Source organism: Nesoenas mayeri, assembly GCF_963082525.1.
Source record: "Nesoenas mayeri genome assembly, chromosome: 5".
Classification (NCBI taxonomy): Eukaryota; Metazoa; Chordata; class Aves; order Columbiformes; family Columbidae; genus Nesoenas; species Nesoenas mayeri.
In genome coordinates this window covers 39,666,258-39,686,269 of record NC_137548.1, presented here as the reverse complement: position 1 = coordinate 39,686,269, position 20,012 = coordinate 39,666,258, and the positions used below count along the sequence as shown (strand labels likewise).

Sequence of the window (20,012 nt, the reverse complement as noted above, 5' to 3'; positions counted from 1 at the left end):
AAGTTGAGTCTACTGTTCTTACATCAGCACATACATGCCCATTTACATATAATTCTGTAACAGGTTGTGACTTTAAGTAAATGGAGATGCGTTTGCTGACTAGGATGCCACAATCTCTCCCTTGAACATACTCTCAAAATTTTAATGTAGCAGAATGAACTTATGTAGCAGGTAATTAACTCTTCCCACCAGAACTCTGGATGTCTGATTTTTCTTACCTTTCTTCCTCCATAACAGCATCTTCTTTCCCCTGTGCCTCCAGTGTGTTTTCATACAGGAGCTTATGGGTTTCAATGAAATTCCTCTGCAGTGCAGACATCTGCGCCATTATCTTCTGACGGTGCAATCTGGCTGCTTCGGCCTTTCTCTTCCGTTCAGCTTTCTCTTTATCTTGAGTGCTCTGTGTCTTATAATAAAAAAGAATAAAGAAATCACAGGCAACAAAGAACATTAAAAAAAAATGACAAGAATCTTGACCCAACTATGCATATTCTAACCAGTGACACAAAATTTCTTAACTGACAACACTTTAATGATAAAAAAAAGTTAACTGCTGTCTGAAAAATGTAAAACTAAAATCTTAAACATTGACGAGGTTCGTTAACCTAGTCATAAGATTTTGAGGGGTCCACAAAAGCTCACTAGTACAATCCTTTGCCCAAAGACATGTTCAATAACACCTGATCCATTTTAATTAGGTTCTTGTCTGTTCTTAAGAAACTTCAGAGAGGTGAACATCGCAACCCTTCTCTAGCGTTTTGTTACTCCCCCATAAGCGAAACCCCTACTGAGTCTTCTGTATCTCCCTTACAGGATTTTACAAAAATTTTATCTGAAACTACCTATGGATGACATAGCAAACAGATTGTTCCTACATTTTTGTAGCAGTATTTATGCATCTGAGGACTGTGTTTTCCCCTATTTTTCTTTCTTGTAGGTCAGAAAACTGTTCTTCTTCCAGTATTTCCTCACCTGTCATGTTTTCAAAAACTATAATCAAAGTATTTATATGCTTTGGAAATGCAGAATTCAAAAAACACAGGCAGACTTAATTAAAATATATAAAACCTAATTTCTCTTATTCAATTACTTAAGGCACAAATTCAACATGACACACATTGTTTTCATTCACGATACCATTACTTTTTGATGAAATGAAACACCACCACATTTGTTCCTCTATCCTACCTGACATCATATGACATTTTTCTCAAAAAAGAAACACAGCATATGCTGTGATAAGTTTAGAGCTCTGCATGCAATGAGTAGTCAAGAGATTGTTTGGCAACGAGCTGTTGCTGAACAGAAAGCGTAAGAGCAAACTGGCCTGTCCTTAAACACTACAGTTAATTGGATTCTTCTTTCCTATTTAACTGCCAATTTAAAATGAATCAAAACCAATGCGCAGGGTGGGGGGAACACAAAACACACACACTTGTGGGACTGCTGTGGTAATCTCTGAAACTCCATTTCACTGTGTCATTTGACCATTGGATTCAAAAGTTTTGAGGGAAGAGGGTAGAGACTGATACACAGACAGAATAATCACCTAAGCCTGATGTCTTTATACAATCAACGTAAAGTAGATTAACCTCTTGGTAGGTCACATAATTCACAAGACATCACTTTAAGTAGATTTGTATTTCTAATTATTGCACAATGACAACATAACAGAAAAGGTGATCAAATCATAAAGATAAGAAATGGAGAAATGAACACAAATTAGTTTTTCATCCTCTTTGGCTGTTTCACTTAACTTGGAAGTACAACCAAAAGCACATTAGCTGGTGATAATTCCATGAAACATGCTTAGCATAAGTTTCATTTATTAAAAATATTAATCTTGGAATGTAAATCCTATTTGCAGGCAATATATAATAAATCAACATTTTAAAGTTTATCATTCTAGGTAACAATAATTTTAGGCACTTTTTGGAAAACAGGCGTTCAAAACATTGGATACAAGGCTTCCACTGAACACTTTTTTCATTATTACCTCATCAACTTTTGTAGCTTCTGAGCCTGATGTAGCTGCTACGGTTGTCAAACTAGATTTTTCTCTCAATCTTTTCACTGTGTCAAACATCTAGAAATAAAGACTTAGATGTTAAAAATAAAATGCAACTGGCTTCTTATTACAATATAAACAGGATTAAAGCTCTGGATTTTTAGTTTCACGTTATTTTCAGATTTTCAAATGCATGAAACCAACTTCTAAATAATAAAAACATCTAACTGAGCCCATATGTGCACTCCTGTAACACCATAGTGTCTGTATCCTAAACCTGACAAGCACTACTCAGCATGAAGGAAAGGAAAATTCTTCCAAATTTTCCAGTCTTCCAGCACTAATACTGCTAAACAGCTAAAGCATCTGTATGTCAGAAGAATGGACAGAGACGGCTAGCTTATTGCAAGTAGGTGAGATGTGGATCATCCCATGGAAATAGACTGCAGTCATTAAAATCTTGCAAAAAACTACACATAAGGAACAGAAAGCTTTCCAGCATATGCCCAAATAGTTAAAACTGAGCCTTCAATTTTCATTTACTACTTTCCCCAGGTATCTTTACTTTAATAAGCATCTTGAAGGTTTGATATTAAATATTCTACATTCACTATATGTATCATTAAAAAGCTAAAATATACTTTTTAAAGTCCATTTTTACTTTTGCCCTTATAATTTTAGAAGAATAACTTCTCAAAAAAAAAAAAAAAAAATCTTTCAAACATGCCTCCCTAATGTACCAGGACAGTCCAATTTTAGTAGCTTAGGATAATTTTGAAACCCTCCTATGGATTCTTACTCTCGTTTTCAAGAGCAGTGCCTTCTATGTTTGCCACCTAAAACAAGAAGCCACTTAAGACAAGAAGCCCAAAATGGAACAGGACAGTCATACTCCTGCTAAGCAGAAGCAGCAGCCTACTACATTAGAAGCGCTGTCACAGCTTTAGAACTTTATCCCATTTATTACTGGGAAAAGGCAGGGAGCTGGATGGAAAAATTCTACAGGTCAAACACACAATGTGGCCATTAGTCAGATCCGTATGACTCAAGTCTTAATACAAGCAGTCTAAAATGCTTTCCCAATTAATAAACTTTTACTTAACACTTGCTGTTATTTTGCAACAAAAATATGAGGAATAAAGTTTACGTACAAAAATGTCATTATCTATGCAAAAATTGACCCAATACTTGAAAGTAGCAATAACAAGTACACAGTATTTGAGAAATCTCATCTTGTCCGGGGGGGAAAAAATACGTTCCAACAGATTAAGCTTCTCAAGAAACCACTGCAGCTGTAAAAACTGGATTTTATATAGGAATCATAACATCTTCCATAAGAGCTTTCTAAATTACTGAAATCAGATCATACACATCTCTCCCTTGTGTACCTGCAGTATCCAACTGACTGTGTCCTTCTGTGCCTCTAACTGAGGAACTCTCTTTAATTTTTCCAGAAGTGTTAACACGCTCACCGCATTCAAGGCTGAGCTTCCCATTCCTTTATAAAGGACAGAAAAACAGAAAAAGCATGGGTTTTCAGGGAAAAAAACCCTTCAACATATTAATGTATTTACAACCACAGACACACCTTAAAATATTGCTAATAATGTAATACACATATATGAATACAACCTGTGTTATTACATTTCTGTTTTAATTTAATTTGTTTATTCCAGTTAAATGTAGTATAATCTTTCCTCCTTATAGATAAATAATTTTTGCTGCTTCCAAGAGCAGAACTACAGACAAAACAATAACTGCCTTTCACTTCAAGGAGAAGCAGTAAAGGTCTTATAGCTTACGTAAGTTCGCTAACAGCTCAGCGCACAGAAGTTTATTTCTATCACAAAAACTGTTATAGTTACAGTAATTATCGTTGCCACAGTAAAAGACTTTAACATGCAGGTAAATCAATAATTGTACAGTTCCAGAGTACAAAAGATGGAGATAATTCACTTTAATCCAATGTCATTTTTCAAGGAGTTCTTAGTTTCCATTTCAATAATGTTCTTGTGAATGAAGAACCATTTTCAGTTAACAAACGCCAGTATTACTTTTCCGTTCCTTTCCCAGGAAGAGAAGCACATCTCCTCTTCAACACTTAGGGAACAAAGGAAGCTTGTCCAAACGTAGCTTCTTGATTATTTTAAATTAAATACATAAATAAATGAATATTTAAGCAGGTTTTAATTCTATAGCAAAAAGTGAATCCTTTCTGACTAATATCACTGAACACTTCATTCAAATTTATTTCTGTCTTTACTCTGCCCTTTTTAAAAAAACAAAACATACGTGTTGCTTTGTGATAAAAATCAAAGGTTACTTCTTCTTCTGGAGACTTCTGTAACTGCTGCTTCTCTTCTAGTAAACCTAAAGAAAGGAGGTGAAGCACCTAAAAAAGAGAAAAATATTACATTTCATTCACTGTTAGAGGTCTGGAAAACCAGGATATAAAATAAGGATGTTTAAATATAGTTCTGTAATATGCTATTATATCCATGATAAAACACAGAAATGAGAAAAAGTGTAAAGATCATACATGGAAAGTGAAATAACAAGGCACAATATCATTTTCCTGCATATTACTTGTCCTAAAATTAATCAACTTATACGCACTTGCCATCAAGATATGAATCCTGTCATTTTGCTGATACAAATCTATGAATATTTGGTTAATTCCATAATCCAAAGATTAGCAGGTAAGGCAAGGCAACTAAATAATCTATGCACTCTAATAAAAAAAACCTGATTAATTCAACTAGTCTGAAAATTCAGGTCTTAATCCTATAAATATTAAAACAAACAAACAAACAAAATCAAACAAACAAACAAAATCAAACATACACACACAACAAACCCACACAACACTTCAAAAATGTCAGCATTTCCTTTTTTTTTTTAAAGCATAAAGTCACTGTGGTAAAATGACATGTTTAAATACTTACAAAATTGTACTATTTCATGACTGAGGCCCCAAAGATATTTACATATTTGGAGACTTTGCAGCTTACAAGACGAAGCAACTCCAATTTCTTTGGGATGATCAAACGGTTATTTATTTGCACATGAAGTTTCAAGAAAAAGATGAGGTCAGGAGAATTACATATTGAAACAGCTTCAGTGATGAGGCAATACAGAGATGAAAGTAAAATAGAAAACTGAAGGATATTCCCAATTTAATACTAATACGTTTTGTTTTTCTATTTTACAGTGGAGATAAGTAATTAGAAATATTTTCTTTGTTGGTAAGATTTACAAAAACAGGTTTGGGGACAAAAAGTAAATTCTAATCATTCAAAATTAATCATTACACATTTTGATGTTATGATAAGCAGTTAACACAGTCAACACGTGAATGACCATAGGAAGAGGAGCAAAGCAAACCATACCATTTGGATCATAGCTTCAGTCCACAAGTGGGTTTCCAGTTCTACTGCTCTCTGAAGAATGGTCCGCAGTATGTGCATCATAACATCACAGCTGAGAATCCTCACCACATTGCTGAAAGCAGGACTGAAGTCTGGAGGAGGAGGTGGTGGCAGTGCTAGAAAACAGACATATGCAAGTATATTAACAAACTAGCATCTCAAAGATTGGAGGCAAAAAGTAGTGACCACAAATATACTAATTCCAGTGAAAGAACAACTAGACCTTTAAATGAATAAAACCGTGCTCAAGCATAATTGCTCACTTATATCAGCTTTTATCTTTAGCAAAACTAAGTACTTTTAGTAAGTTCTTATATAAACTACATTCAAACTAAGCTAAACAATCAACTACAATTATCTGTATCTGTAATTGTAAATCTGTATCTTGTATCTGTAATTGTAAATCTTTAATACTTTGCACTGCCTTATCATTTATGTATCACTAATAGATACATAGTGTTTGTGTTTTGCATCAGACACAAGGTTTTCAACTTGTTGAAAAGAGGTGGATCTTACAGAGTGTGGTGTCTTCCATTCAACTGTCCTATGCCTAATGTGGCTAGAGCTCTAAAATTCTTCCTGCTACTGGCCATTCTGATTACTTCCAGCTATGTATGTTTCCTGAGCTAATATCAAAACTGTGTGAGGTGGTGTCTCACTCAGACGCCACCGGGAATCTTGGCATCTACTAAGAGCAGCTCAATTAATGCCGCAGCCTTTCCCTACCTGGAAGCATTGATTTAAGTTTTCTTTTGGTACCTGGATGCCTTTTTTCAGAAAATTTCTGTGAATGCTGTGTCTCGGAAACCACCAATCTTTTGACAATTTAGACTGAATGAATTATGGAAAGTTATTAACAAAGAAAACATAGACACAAAAAAGCATATGCACAAACTATTTGCAACAAAATGGGTAGCCTCAAGGCAAAACACATCAACGTGGAAAGTCATCTTATTTTGGAACTGTATTGTCTGATTACATACATGTGAGTTTCTGACAACTGCATAAAAATATTTGCATTTTTAAAAAATTCTACAAAATAAACATCCCTGCTAACATTTTAAGTTGCTGAAGTGAACTGGGCAGGGGAGTAATGAAGAAGCTACTATTGAAAATCTGTCAAATGTATAATATAAACAGTGGAAGAAACAAAAAGTAATCCACAGATTTCTTCCCCCACCTCTCATTATTTTTCAGCTGTCATAATTTTCTGAGTTACTTATAACTGAAGGAAACTAATTCTTTTCAAGGAGAATGTGATTTCCAATTTAACTATGTCCCTCCTGAATGACAATACAATTTTTTTTTCAGTTCCACAGTTTTTCAACTAAACGGAACCAAAGCAAAGAAAATTTAGTCAGAATGAATTTTCACCATCTTCGGTATGAAGTACTGTAGTGCCCCTGACTGTACATAAAAAATATCAAAATACACTTCAGAGTAGGAGGTAAAGATTAAGGTATTCAACTGGAAAGGCAATCTGGGAAGAGAAAAATAATTATCTGTTTCAAGTTACAAAATCAGGTGGTAGTTGATTTTATTAAATTGTTCATTGTACTTTTTGTTCAGTTTACAGAGTCTTCCTCAAATCAATTCAATTAATGCTCATTACTTGAATGGGTAAAACTAAACTGAAGAGGGAAATAACTTTTGTGGTACAATAGAAACATGGTGTTTTATTGTTATATGTATTTGCAGCTTCTAAAAAAGAATAATTTGATTTATAAAACTTAAGTCTCAAGCTACTTAAAGAACCAATATGAGCAATAGTTCCTGCAGCAACATTCTCTGAACAGTACTATGTCTCAACATTGTGCTAGAGAAACTACCCATGAAAAATAAGCTTCTGCCTCCTAGTTAATCCACCATAAAAACATCTTAAGTTGTTCATTTTGTCAATGGGTACTATGTCATGTATGTTTGTCTACATGGAAATTAAACTAAAGATTCCAGAACTCCTATCTTCGTGTTAAGGCAAAAAAAAAGGCAGGTGCTAATTAATTACAATTACTACAAATCACAACAAATTTAATAGGAACTCAATAACCCACAATTAGTTCGGAAGACATCTCCCAAAGCTCATTTTATGTACGGAACTACATACACTATTGAATTATCACACTTGCTGAGTCATCAGTTTCAAATTTTTACCTTCATCTCTGTTTTCTTGCTTTCTTCTTTTCTTTTGTGTGTGTTCAGCCTACAGAAAAGTAGTGTTGTTATATCAGCATCTCTACAGAAGTACACAGTGAAAAGATGAGAAACCCTAAACTAGAAATATGGCAAGATACATAGTCAATGCTTGGTGTATAACTAGAACCTTGTCTGAAACCCATTTAATAATATTGCATTTTGCATTTCAATAACACTTGTGCTCCAGACCCTTCACCAGCTTCTCTGCCCTTCTCTGAACTCGCTCCAGCACCTCAATGACTTTCTTGTTGTGAGGGGCTCAAAACTGAACACAGGATTCAAGGTGGGGCCTCACCAGCATGGCGTACAGTGGTACAATCACTTCCCTAGTCCTGGTGGCCACATTATTCCTGATACAAGCTAGGATGCTGTTGGCCTTTTTGGCCACCTGGGCACACTGCTGGCTCATGTTCAGCTGGCTGTCAATCAACACCCTCAGATCTCTTTCTGCCAGGCGGTTTCTAACCACTCTTCCCCGAGCCTGTAGCGCTGCCTGGGGTTGTTGTGACCCAAGTGCAGGACCCGCCACTTGGCCTTGTTAAACCTCATGCAATTGGCCTGAGCCCAATGATCCAGCCAATCTACATCCCTCTGTATGGCCTTCCTACCCTCGAGCAGATCAACACTCCCACTCAATTTGGTGCCATCTGCAAACTTACTGAGGGTGCACTCAATCTCCTCATCCAGATCATTGATAGAAATACTAAATGGAACTGGCCACAATGCTGAGCCCTGTGGAACACCACTCATGACTGGCTGCCAACTGGATTGGCTCCGTTCACCACAACTCTTTGGGGCTGGCCCTCCAGCCAGTTCTTTACCCAGCAAATAGTACACCCATCCAGGCCACGAGCTGCCAGTTTCTCCAGGAGTTAATACATAAGTCACCACAGGGAAAACACAAATGTAAACCATACCACGGTTGATTTGGATTAACAACTTTGACTTCTTTAGAAGCATAGTTTTGAAGTCACCTGCATATACTTTTTACTGAATAAGTTTCTTTAGATTCCATTAATTCCTTTGATTCAGCAAAATTCCTTATAGACATTGATAAATATGTACTTTTTTTAACCTTTGAGAGTGAATCTTACAATGGCTTACCTTGCTGTGCTGGGTCTTAGTATAATGATAAAAGAACATATTGAACTCCTTCAAGCATTCATCTTTCAGTTCATAAACTCCATGGCCAGACACACCCGGTTTCCTTACAGAGAAATATTTCATGACATCATGACAATCATGACATACAGATTGATAATATATGTTCAGCACATCTTTGAATGTAAACAAACCACTACCATAATTTATTCACTAAGGAAATGTTAATAGGAAGTGGAATAGTGATAGCTGCTTCAATAACTTATACAGAGCATAGAGTGAGTACAGTTATTAGTCTTTTATTTTCAAGGATGCTTACTACTGTAAATCCTACCCAGCAGCAAAATATTTCTAGCCTATACCATCTACAGTACACCATATAGCCTCTGACAGGTAAATTCTTTTTAACTTTATGGCTTAGAATTTCAGACTTTAGATGTTATTGTATAAAACTGTACTGTGAACAAGCTGAAGGAAAGAAGCCAGAGAGTTGTGGTCAATGGGGCAGAGTCTAGTTGGAGGCCTGTATCTAGCGGAGTGCCTCAAGAGCCAGTACTGGGACCAGTACTACTCAATATATTCATTAAGGACTTGGATGAGGGAATAGAGTGCACTGTCAGCAAGTTTGCTGATGACACCAAGCTGGGAGGAGTGGCTGACACGCTAGAAGGCTGTGCTGCCATCCAGCGGGACCTGGACAGGCTGGAGAGTTGGGTGGGGAAAGATTTAATGAAATATAACAAGGGAAAGTGTGGAGTCTTGTATCTGGGCAGGAACAATCCCAGGTTCCAGTATAAGTTGGGGAACAACCTGTTAGAGAGCAGTGTAGGGGAATGGGACCTGGAGGTCCTGGTGGACAGCAGGATGACTATGAGCCAGCACTGTGCCATTGTGGCCAGGAAGGCCAGTGGCATCCTGGGGTGTATTACAAGGGGGGTGGTTAGTAGGGCAAGAGAGGTTCTCCTCCCCCTCTACTCTGCCCTGGTGAGACCACACCTGGAATATTGTGTCCAGTTCTGGGCCCCTCAGTTCCAGAAGGACAGGGAACTGCTGGAGAGAGTCCAGCGCAGGGCAACAAAGATGATTAGGGGAATGGAGCATCTCCCTTATGAGGAAAGGCTGAGGGAGCTGGGTCTCTTTAGCTTGGAGGAGACTGAGGGGTGACCTCATTAATATTTACAAATATATTAAGGGTGAGTGTCAGGAGGATGGAGCCAGGCTCTTCTCAGTGACATCCAATGACAGGACACAGGGCAATGGATACAAACTGGAAGACAGGAGGTTACACTTAAATATGAGAAGAAACTTCTTCTCAGTGAGGGTAACAGAGCACTGGAATAGGCTGCCCAAGCAGGTTGTGGAGTCTCCTCTGGAGACATTCAAAACCCGCCTGGACACATTCCTGTGTAACCTCATCTAAGTGTTCCTGCTCCGGCAGGGGCATTGGACTAGATCATCTTTCGAGGTTCCCTTCCAATCCCTAACATTCTGTGATTCTGTGAAAATTCATTACTTTCTTTAACTAAGTTACAAAACAAGTAATACAAAGAGCTACTTTTCAACCAGCAAGATTATTTTAATCTTCCATATAATTCCCAAAGCAAAATCCTTAGTTAAACCAATAGTTGCCATTGATTAAACATAAACAAGCGAGCCACATGACATTTCAAATAAGCTATACTAAACCAGCTGAAATTACAAGACACTTTTGTGACAAAAATAGCAGACATTTGAACTTTTTTTTCTCAGCTGCCTCAATTGATTGTTTTGTATTTGCATACATATATGTTAAAAAGAAAATTAACTTCTACCTGAAAGTTATAGCAAGTTAGCAAATTTATGACATCTACACCAACTATTAGGTGGTGATTGCCAAAGGTACAATGAATTGTCAAGGTTCCCAACCATCTTTGAAATAAAATGAACTTTTGAAGATTTTCCCAATAGGACTTGAGATAACTGAACTCCTCAAGCTGAATTTGAAAAAAGAGGGCAGCAAAAGGAGAAAAGCAGGAGTTTGGGATATTCCATACACTTTTCTTTCCTATGCATATTTGAAAGTGTATAGATTTCAAGAATGCAAAATATTAGCTGATCAAAGACTGTGTAGTGCAGCTTGTTTAACCCATATAATGTAAGAGATCTTATTTCACGTTCAAGCTACTTATAAAACAATATTAAGTACTTACTTAAATGTAGCCACTTTATCAATTACATTCTCCAAGCCAGTTTCATAGTTCTCCTGGTAAAAGATTTAGTTTGGGATAAATATATAATGATTCAAATATCTTCAGTATTATGCTAGGTGTAACAAAAATAGACATACAAATGTAGATCAATTCCTTAATTCATGAATGAATATATTTTGCCCACTCTTATTCAGAAAACAGATATTCATAACTGACAAGTTATAAGAAGTACCAAAGATGGATAATACTTTCATTTAATCATGTACATTTTTATTTATAACAGAGCTGATCTTCAGAAACAGAGAAGCCCCTTACGCAACCTCAATGGAGGGAAAAACAGAGCTTTAGTCTCTTGAAACAGTCAATGTGGATCATCCATTACTGGTTTCTAATAATATTCCAGACTACTTAATTTACAACAAAACTAAAGGCATTTTGCATTAATTATCAGCCCTCAAAACTTGCACAGGCTATCATATACAATCCATATCCCTCTTCTTTGCTTGAATTTCAGCAGCTGGAATAGAATGGTAAGGAAATCTGTGCTTTCAAATAGACCTGTACAATACTTGACTTCCAATAGATCTGCACAGGTTTAAGTGATCAAAATTACAGGATCAAATTTATTTACACAGGGCAGAATAGAATCCGGCTGCATGGTCCCACAGGGCCAAAAGACAGAATTTCAAAACTTTTCTTTTTTGAATCTAGGAGAACTACAGCTGAATATTCTAAAAAAAAAAAAATAAATCCACCTCTTCATCAAAAACTACAATCCTTATACAAGCCTTTCAGATTAGACCATACTGGAATCCTAGTCATTTACCTTTGCACCACTAAGGTGTGTAAGCGCGTTTTTCATGTTATTTTGTAATTCTGAAACCAACACTTGAGCTTTATAACAGAAACAAAATGCTTCCATATAAAGATATGGAAGCTAAAGAAGAAAAAGACATAAAACAAGAAAAAGTAAATTAAGGAAAAAAGTAAATAAACCCAGACTCACATTTTCAGGCAAGGACTTGGTAATTGCACTGTGAGCCATTGGTTCAATACACAATAGATGGATGATTTCTCTCATTATAACATCTTCTTTTGTCACATTACTCACTCCAGGTACATATCTTTCCCCTAGCAGAGTTAATAAAAAAGAGAAGAACGGCAAATATAACAGTTATAAGGCAATTTAGAATTTTGCGCAGTGGTAATGCTATTGTGGGGATATTTCATAGTATAAGTTTACATACACTGGAAACTTAACCCAAGTGTCTGAGAGGAAAAATGGTTTTTTTAGACTAGCTTCCTAACAAAATGGGCTGAGATAGAGTTTCTCCTCATATTCTGCTCTAATAGTCAACTACTAAGTTATCTCACAGCTTTTTTCACTATGCAACTCCTATTGCTTCTGGTTGACAGAAACCTGTGTTACTGAACCATCTATTTAAAACATACATTCTCCAGTATCCTCTCCATACAATCTACACTAAAGAAAGTCATCAAGCCTGTTTTGTCAAACTATAATAATCCATCATGACACTAGCAGAGAGAAATGAAACTTACCCACAACATAGATGAGAATCTGTAGCATCTCTTCTATTAACACATTATATTGTTTGATTAAATCCTACAAGAATCAGAGAAACCAGTTTTTGAAAAAACAGGCAGGAAAATCTGTCCAATGACACCACGATCAGCCTTTAGGTGCACTGCTTCACTGAAGCACTGCACTGGAAGAAGAAACAGAGGAAACCTCCATTCTAACAAGCTAGAAAAAAAGCCTGTGCTTGTAGTGGAGATGTTACTGGGCAGTTAAAGTGCAAGATTCACAAGCAGGAAAAGAAGCAACAGCTAAAAATGTATTCCCAATGAAGGGTTATAATAAAGTTCAACCCTCAAGAAGTTGCACAAAAATCCAAGAAACTTCTAGCTAAATAAGAACACATAATATGGCTTAGGAGACATTGAAATTTTATAGAGAAGTCATTTAGATGGATTTTGGTAGATGTCCTATGAAATAAAGGTCAAAGAGGGCAAAACCTGTTTGCTAATTTTGATTAAGCCACTACAGATAACAAATACAAAATCATTTATCTAACCACTAAGTGCTGTGTTGAATGACTTTTAGTGTGGTCATAAACAGGCAGTTAGCTACAGTAGCTAGTTTTTCTTAATAATGTTCCATAAACTCAAAGTAAACAAATTAATCAGCAGAAATACTTGTCACTTACCTGATCTTTGGTGGGCTTGAGCTTTTTGAAAGCCTCAGCAAGCTCGTATCGCTGCAGTATCAACAGGAGGAATTGGTTTGGATCCATAAGAGATGCACCTATCTGTCAAAAAACCCAAATTAATATGAACATTGGTTACTATTACAATTCTTCATTAATTATGAAAAGCACTCTTTTACCAAGAACATTTTAAAAAATCATACAGATTTATTTAAAATCAAAACAAATCCATGAAAATTATATTAATCAAGCACAAAGTTATTTAGAACATTATACCTGGAGCATGATGATGTCTTTATCATACATTTCTTCTCTACATTTAACATCTTGATAATAAAAAACCTGAGAAATAGGAGAACAAAATTTAAGTAGAGAAGTAATGTGAAGTAATACAGTATCAAATGTGCACCAGTTAATGTCTGAGACTTTTTCAAACTGTACAGCACAGGAAAAGTCCCATGTTGAATAAGGGAAGTCCCATGTTTCTTTCAAAACAAATGTATGCTTTAATAGAAGTGAAAAATGTTTTTTTCCTAATCTAGAAAAAGCCTGTGTCGTACTTCTTCATACCCCCTCTTCCAAGACAATGTAATTCTAACAGTTGCTACTGATTAAAGTCAAAACATCTTCCTTCTCCTACCCCAGTTCTCAGAGAAACAATTCTACAGGGGGCTATCAATGTTTGCTCTGATTTCAAAGGGTCCAGTGAAAGGTAAACACAGAAAATTTCTGCCATCAAAGAAGAAAAACAAAATAAAAAAGGGAAGCCAAAGCAAGCAAAATAAAAGTACTTAAGGGCAGAATCTTAGTTTCACTCTTGCAACAAAAAAGCTCAAAAGACAAGTATCATAAAATGCTTGCTACATCCAGTTAAATAGTACTCAAAAGTTTAACATGAGATTAAAATAGTTTAACCTTTGCATATAATGATTACCATACACTGGGAGGTTCTTCTAACATTTTATATTATAAGCAGCAGTACTAACAGTACTTATGCAGTGATTTCTTTATCAGATCTGCAAGCAGTTTCCAGTAGATGTCAGTAACATTAGCACCATTTCACAGAGTCAGAAACAGTCGTAAGAGAGATGAAAATATTTGTCTAATGCAGGGAGGCAAACCATTGATGAAGCTGGAAATAAAACCAAGTCATCTAAGTTGTCACCCAGAAACCTTTCTGTTTAGAGTGGGAGTGACCTCCATGACCTCTTTCTGCGGAGGATGAAACCACCACTGGCAGCATTACTGAGAAACACTTGCTACCCCATTAGGACTGACTCACTACTGTATAATAAGCAAATGTCACTCCAGTCTTAAAAATGGGCAAGACGGAATACCCAGGTAACTATAGACTGGTCGGCCTCACCTCCATCCCTGGGAAACTGATGTAACAACTTATCCTTGGCGCCATCTCAAGGCATATCAAGGATAAGAGGGTCATTACGGGCAGTTAACATGGCTTCACCAAGGGGAAGTTATGCTTGATCAACCTCATTGACTTTTATGAGGACATAACGAGGTGGATAGATGATGGCAGGGCGGTGGATGTGGTCTACCTTGGCTTCAGTAAGGCTGTCTCCCCCAGCACCCTTACAGCTAAACTGAGGGAGGGTGGTCTGGATGATTAGTTAGTGAGGTGGACTGTGAACTGGCTGAAGGGAAGAAGCCAGTGAGTTGTGGACAATGGAGCAGAGTCTAGTTGGAGGCCTGTATCTAGTGGAGTGCCTCAAGGGTCAGTACTGGGACCAGTACTACTCAATATATTCATAAATTATTTGGATGAGGGAATAGAGTGCACTGTCAGCAAGTTTGCTGATGACACCAAGCTGGGAGGAGTGGCTGACACGCCAGAAGGCTGTGCTGCCATCCAGCAAGACCTGGACAGGCTGGAGAGTTGGGCGGGGAAAGATTTAATGAAATATAACAAGGGAAAGTGTGGAGTCTTGTATCTGGGCAGGAACAATCCCAGGTTCCAGTATAAGTTGGGGAACAACCTGTTGGAGAGCAGTGTAGGGGAACGGGCCCTGGAGGTCCTGGTGGACAGCAGGATGACCATGAGCCAGCACTGTGCCCTTGTGGCCAGGAAGGCCAATGGCATCCTGGGGTGTATTAGAAGAGGGGTGGTTAGTAGGGCAAGAGAGGTTCTCCTCCCCCTCTACTCTGTCCTGGTGAGACCATACCTAGAATATTGTGTACAGTTCTGGGCTCTTCAGTTCAAGAAGGACAGGGAACTGCTGGAGAGAGTCCAGTGCAGGGCAACAAAGATGATTAAAGGAGTGGAGCACCTCCCTGATGAGGAAAGGCTGAGGGAGCTGCATCTCTTTAGCTTGGAGAAGAGGAGACTGAGGGGTGACTGCGTTAATGTTTACAAATATATGAACGGTGAGTGTCACAAGGAAAGATCCAGGCTCTTCTCGGTGAACCAACCAATGGTAGGACAAGGGGTAATGGGTTCAAACTGGAACACAAGAGGTTCCACTTAAATTTGAGAAGAAACTTCTTCTCAGTGAGGGTATGAGAACAGTGGAACAGGCTGCCCAGGGAGGTTGTGGAGTCTCCTGCTCTGGAGACATTCAAAACCCACCTGGACACATTCCTGTGCAGCCTCATCTAAGTGTTCCTGCTCCGACAGGGAGATTGGACTAGATGATCTTTGGAGGTCCCTTCCAATCCCTAACATTCTGTGATTCTGTGATTATAGGGAGTACCTGGCTTATCAGGGAGAGCCCATTCCGTCTCCACATCTCTGCGACAACCTGAGCAACCAAGACAAGACATCGCAAAGGATATTCTACTAGCAGCTCCACTTGAAACTCTTCCTAGAATTTAAAAAACAAGAAAAAAAAAAAATCAAGCAAGAACAAGCCTGTCAGTGATTTTAAAAGTGTTAAGTCCTAATGAACAGACGTGTTTTCAGGTGCAAAATAACTTTTGTGTGCATCATGAAAGTCACGAGACATAACTTTACACTTTTACCTTCCCAGAGTATAAATCACAAGAAGCGTTTGGGGAAGAAAAAAAACCACACACAAACTTACAGGAGAAACAAACTCGTGCAATCTTGAGATGGTTCCAGTCTTGCTTAATCGTACATGAAGACCTACAAAATCAACAGAAAAAAATCAGAAAATAAATAAAAATCAGTTAAGTTTCTCCTCCAACCCATTCTAAATGTTCTAAATCATCTACGACTCAAGAGAATTACAGAAAAACAAGTGTAAGTTTATTGAGGAAAGACTTTCCTTCTTTTTTTTTTCTTTTAAAAATAAATGAACTGTGACATTATCTCAACAGTTCTTACCAGTCTTACAATCCATTTTTTTAACGAATAAATATATTCATTTAATTAATTAATTAAAACCACTTAAATTGAGATGCTAAATAGCATTAGCAAAATTTTAATTTCACATTTAAATTGTACATCAGTAATAACTGAATTTCAAGACTACAAGGCCTATCAGATAGTATTGGTATCAAATGATGTGATAAAGAACCTACAGCTTAATAATTGCATATGATTTTATTTGCATTTTAGAGAAAGCTGTGATCACCCACTGCTGTGGTCCTTTGGAAATCTCTCCTGGCATGCTGCAAACATATGTCTTTTAGGAGAAGCATTTTAACAGCCCTAAGATATGTGTGGCTGGAAAATAAATTCAAGATACAGTAATAATGAACGTTAATTTAGGCAAAACTGAAGAAGTCAGTAAAATATGAAACTTTTCCTTCTTGCCTTTCTTGTCTCTCTCCTATTTAAAAAATGTCCTCCAACCTCCAGGGAAAATGTGGTTTGTTGGGTTTTTTGGGGCTTTGGTGGTTTTTTTGTGTGTGTGGTTCATTATTTTGCTGTTTTTTTGAGAGAGAGACAGTGAGAGAAACCTTCCCTTAGTGGACCATCTGGGGAATCCGGTTGCCTGATCATGAGACTATCAGAAAGTCAGAGAGCAACTGATCTGCAAAGCACTTAATCTAAATGTTTTCTAGAATAAAGAAACAGAGATGGATGATAAATGTAATTCAAATAGCAATCAAAGCAAAACACACCACCTACCAGCAAGGGTCCTAGACAGTGGCAAATGTATGCTGACAGGATCCGCAGACACTCGGTAAGGTCTGCTCTCCAGAGTGTGGCCACACAGGTGAAACACAGTCTTCTCCCGTGAACGGCCATTTGTGCTGCACCTTATCACAGCTTTATGACATTCATTGTAGGCCTTGAGCAACAACTCTTCCTAGAATTTGAAATAAACGCACAGCCTTATATTTAAAAATCATACCTATGCACTAAAATTCCTCACTTGTTTTTTCTGACAGCATAAACAGTTACTAAAAATCCACAATAGAATTACTGCTCTGTTTCTTAATACTGAGAAGTACTGGAGTGGAGCAGCAGAGCATTCACTAAAGCTAAAGCTAACTGAGCATACGCTTCTGTACAAGAAGTCACTCTGACAAATGCTCTAAAATCCAAGTGCATTTTTAAAAACAAACAAACAAACAAACAAGAAACCCACATCAAAATATCTTTAAGTTAACAAATTTTACAACTTCCTCCCTTCCCCCAGCACAGGGATGAGCTCCAGCACTGATTAACACTACTTACAGCGCAATTACCAAATTACTGCAGTTTCTGAAGTTCACTTTTGAAAACCATATGCTTCAAAACTTTAAATCTTGACAGCAATACCATGAACCTAGTTCTCCAAATTCTGAATTGTGTATTTTCTCTTTGATTTGCCTGACACCCTGTGCAGCTTTGTCAGCTAGAAGATTATATTCTTCTGAGATCCCTTCTCTCTGTGTCATACCACAGATTAATCCTTTCAGACTCATTTTTTGTGGAGATCTGTATTGAACAATAGCAAGCTTTTTAAAAAAGCTGCTATTTAAAAAGCACTCAGGAATATTCACAAAAGGCATGCATGTAAGAACCCCAGACAATTGCTATACTTACATCACAGGCACACCACTCCTGGAACATCAAAAGAATGTTCTTGAGCTGCATCTGAATAGCAATAGCTGCTTCCCAGTCAGGATCCACCTCAATGTGCTGACCAATCTGTCTTTTTATCTCCTCCATTCCCTGAAATGGAGATGCCACAAAATACTCAAGCTAAGTCAATGATCACAGGCTTAAAACAACACAAAATCCCATAAGCAAATGGTAAAATATAAGTTGTTCAGACACATGTAGCTAAAATTGATTAATATTACTTCTAGATAGTAAACTTTACTTTTTCACCCACTCAAGACAGGGATTGAAGAATTTACGATCATAATTGCATGGTTTTATACACAATATTACTGTGGACAAAAAGATGAGCAAACAAAAGTGCTGTAATGTCTTCATAAGAGGACATTAGAAAGAAATCATTTAAATGTGTTGTACCTGCATGCATGTTAGAATCCTTAGGAAAGAAACAAATCCTTCTAGAAACCGCGCCCTCAGACGGTCTGTCCATAATGTAGGCTTGCTGACTAAGACATACCTGTCCCCAAAGAAAACATTATCATCTTTTGCTCAGATTTCTCTTCTGCTAATGCTTGTATTTAAAGTGTTCTTCGTATTAAAATATTCAACTGCATCGTCACACTACATCACCCTCCCCATCTCAAACTCCTAAAACTTTCACCAAACATTAGACTCGCTTGATGCGACTCCACCATTTGAAATTAATAGATTTTTTTAAATTCCATGGTATTTTTGTTGGTTTGCTTTTACAATGCTCAGTTTATTAGAGTAATTTGGGACTTAAGAGTGGAAAATGCTATGGAGATGAGGATTATACAACTTTCCCAGAATAATAATGAATAGAAGTCAAATTTGCTTTACCATCTTACAGTAGACATATTTTGTTTATTAACTCAATTGTTATATGGAATGATATCAGTGAAAATAATAAAAAATGATCTTTACAGAATATAATTTTGGTATTTGAAAATTTTAAGTTTCCACTGAAAAATAAAACATTAAAGTTTCATGTGGGGTTTTTGAGGGGTTTGTTTTTAAAGCAGTTTTATCATCAGATTCCTGAATTGACACACCTCATCCTACCGCCAGTTCTCTAAGAATTGCTCGAGCTTCTTAGCATTACACTTACCTGAGGTCGTATATTACTGCATATACCCGGTTCAGCTTGTCCTGACTGTAACCTTGGAAGTTGAACTTGTCATTTTTGTCTAGGTACTCTGGAAGCACTTCTAGGAGTGTCTCTGTAATGGTGGTGATAACGTTTTGCTCTTCAATAAGATGTCGGGCCTGTAAGAAGAAAATTAAAAGTTTTTCTTCCTATTTTTGTGGAAGAGAACTTTCAAAATATTTTTTCCTTTAAATCCAGACTTTTTAATTAGAAATTATTTTAAGCATTTGTAAAGAGTCTAGGCTACAAAAACTCCAATAGTATTTATCAGGTATGAACGCAGTTTCTGTGAATTTAGCATGTTAGTTCACTCTGACAGCTTCAGTGTAACAGACATGCTATTTTTTCTAGAAAGATCATGTATAAAAGGACTTTTACATTAGCTTTTCAGGCAAAAAAAATATAACCTTTTAAACCTACAGGTATCCTTTCCACGCCTCGGGATTTAACATATTTCACCCCTACAAAAAGACATTTAACCATTTTTTTGTCCCTCCCCTCAAGTGTTTTAAGTTACACAGAAGGTAAATGTGAACAGCAAGTTCATACAGAAAGCTAATACACAGAATGACGCTGCCTAAAACTTCTACTTATTTGCATTCCCTCTGTCTTTTGTAATGAGTTTTCACCAACTCAAGCTCCTGCTTTCATATTGGCCTTAACAAATCTCAGAATCATTCCTTTTGAACTCAGCAATGCATAAAGACTGTTTACCAAGCACAGCA

The 20,012-nt window shown here is 37.0% G+C and overlaps 1 protein-coding gene across 5 annotated transcripts in view; it reads right to left on the bottom strand.

Annotated features, from left to right (window-relative positions):
- Positions 1–20,012, bottom strand: part of UBR1 (ubiquitin protein ligase E3 component n-recognin 1) — a 73,754-nt gene that overhangs the window by 25,028 nt on the left and 28,714 nt on the right. For all 5 annotated transcript variants that reach the window (XM_080345069.1, XM_080345066.1, XM_080345068.1 and 2 more), the window contains 18 exons: positions 19,249–19,406; positions 18,537–18,636; positions 18,102–18,230; positions 17,199–17,379; positions 16,186–16,247; positions 15,856–15,966; positions 13,424–13,489; positions 13,148–13,249; positions 12,480–12,543; positions 11,926–12,050; positions 10,920–10,972; positions 8,734–8,836; positions 7,588–7,636; positions 5,398–5,552; positions 4,301–4,400; positions 3,397–3,506; positions 1,997–2,086; positions 219–406 (listed from right to left, as the gene is read on the bottom strand). In XM_080345069.1, coding sequence (XP_080201195.1) covers positions 219–406; positions 1,997–2,086; positions 3,397–3,506; positions 4,301–4,400; positions 5,398–5,552; positions 7,588–7,636; positions 8,734–8,836; positions 10,920–10,972; positions 11,926–12,050; positions 12,480–12,543; positions 13,148–13,249; positions 13,424–13,489; positions 15,856–15,966; positions 16,186–16,247; positions 17,199–17,379; positions 18,102–18,230; positions 18,537–18,636; positions 19,249–19,406 — 1,946 coding nt within the window. The remainder of the gene's footprint in view (positions 1–218; positions 407–1,996; positions 2,087–3,396; positions 3,507–4,300; positions 4,401–5,397; positions 5,553–7,587; positions 7,637–8,733; positions 8,837–10,919; positions 10,973–11,925; positions 12,051–12,479; positions 12,544–13,147; positions 13,250–13,423; positions 13,490–15,855; positions 15,967–16,185; positions 16,248–17,198; positions 17,380–18,101; positions 18,231–18,536; positions 18,637–19,248; positions 19,407–20,012) is intronic.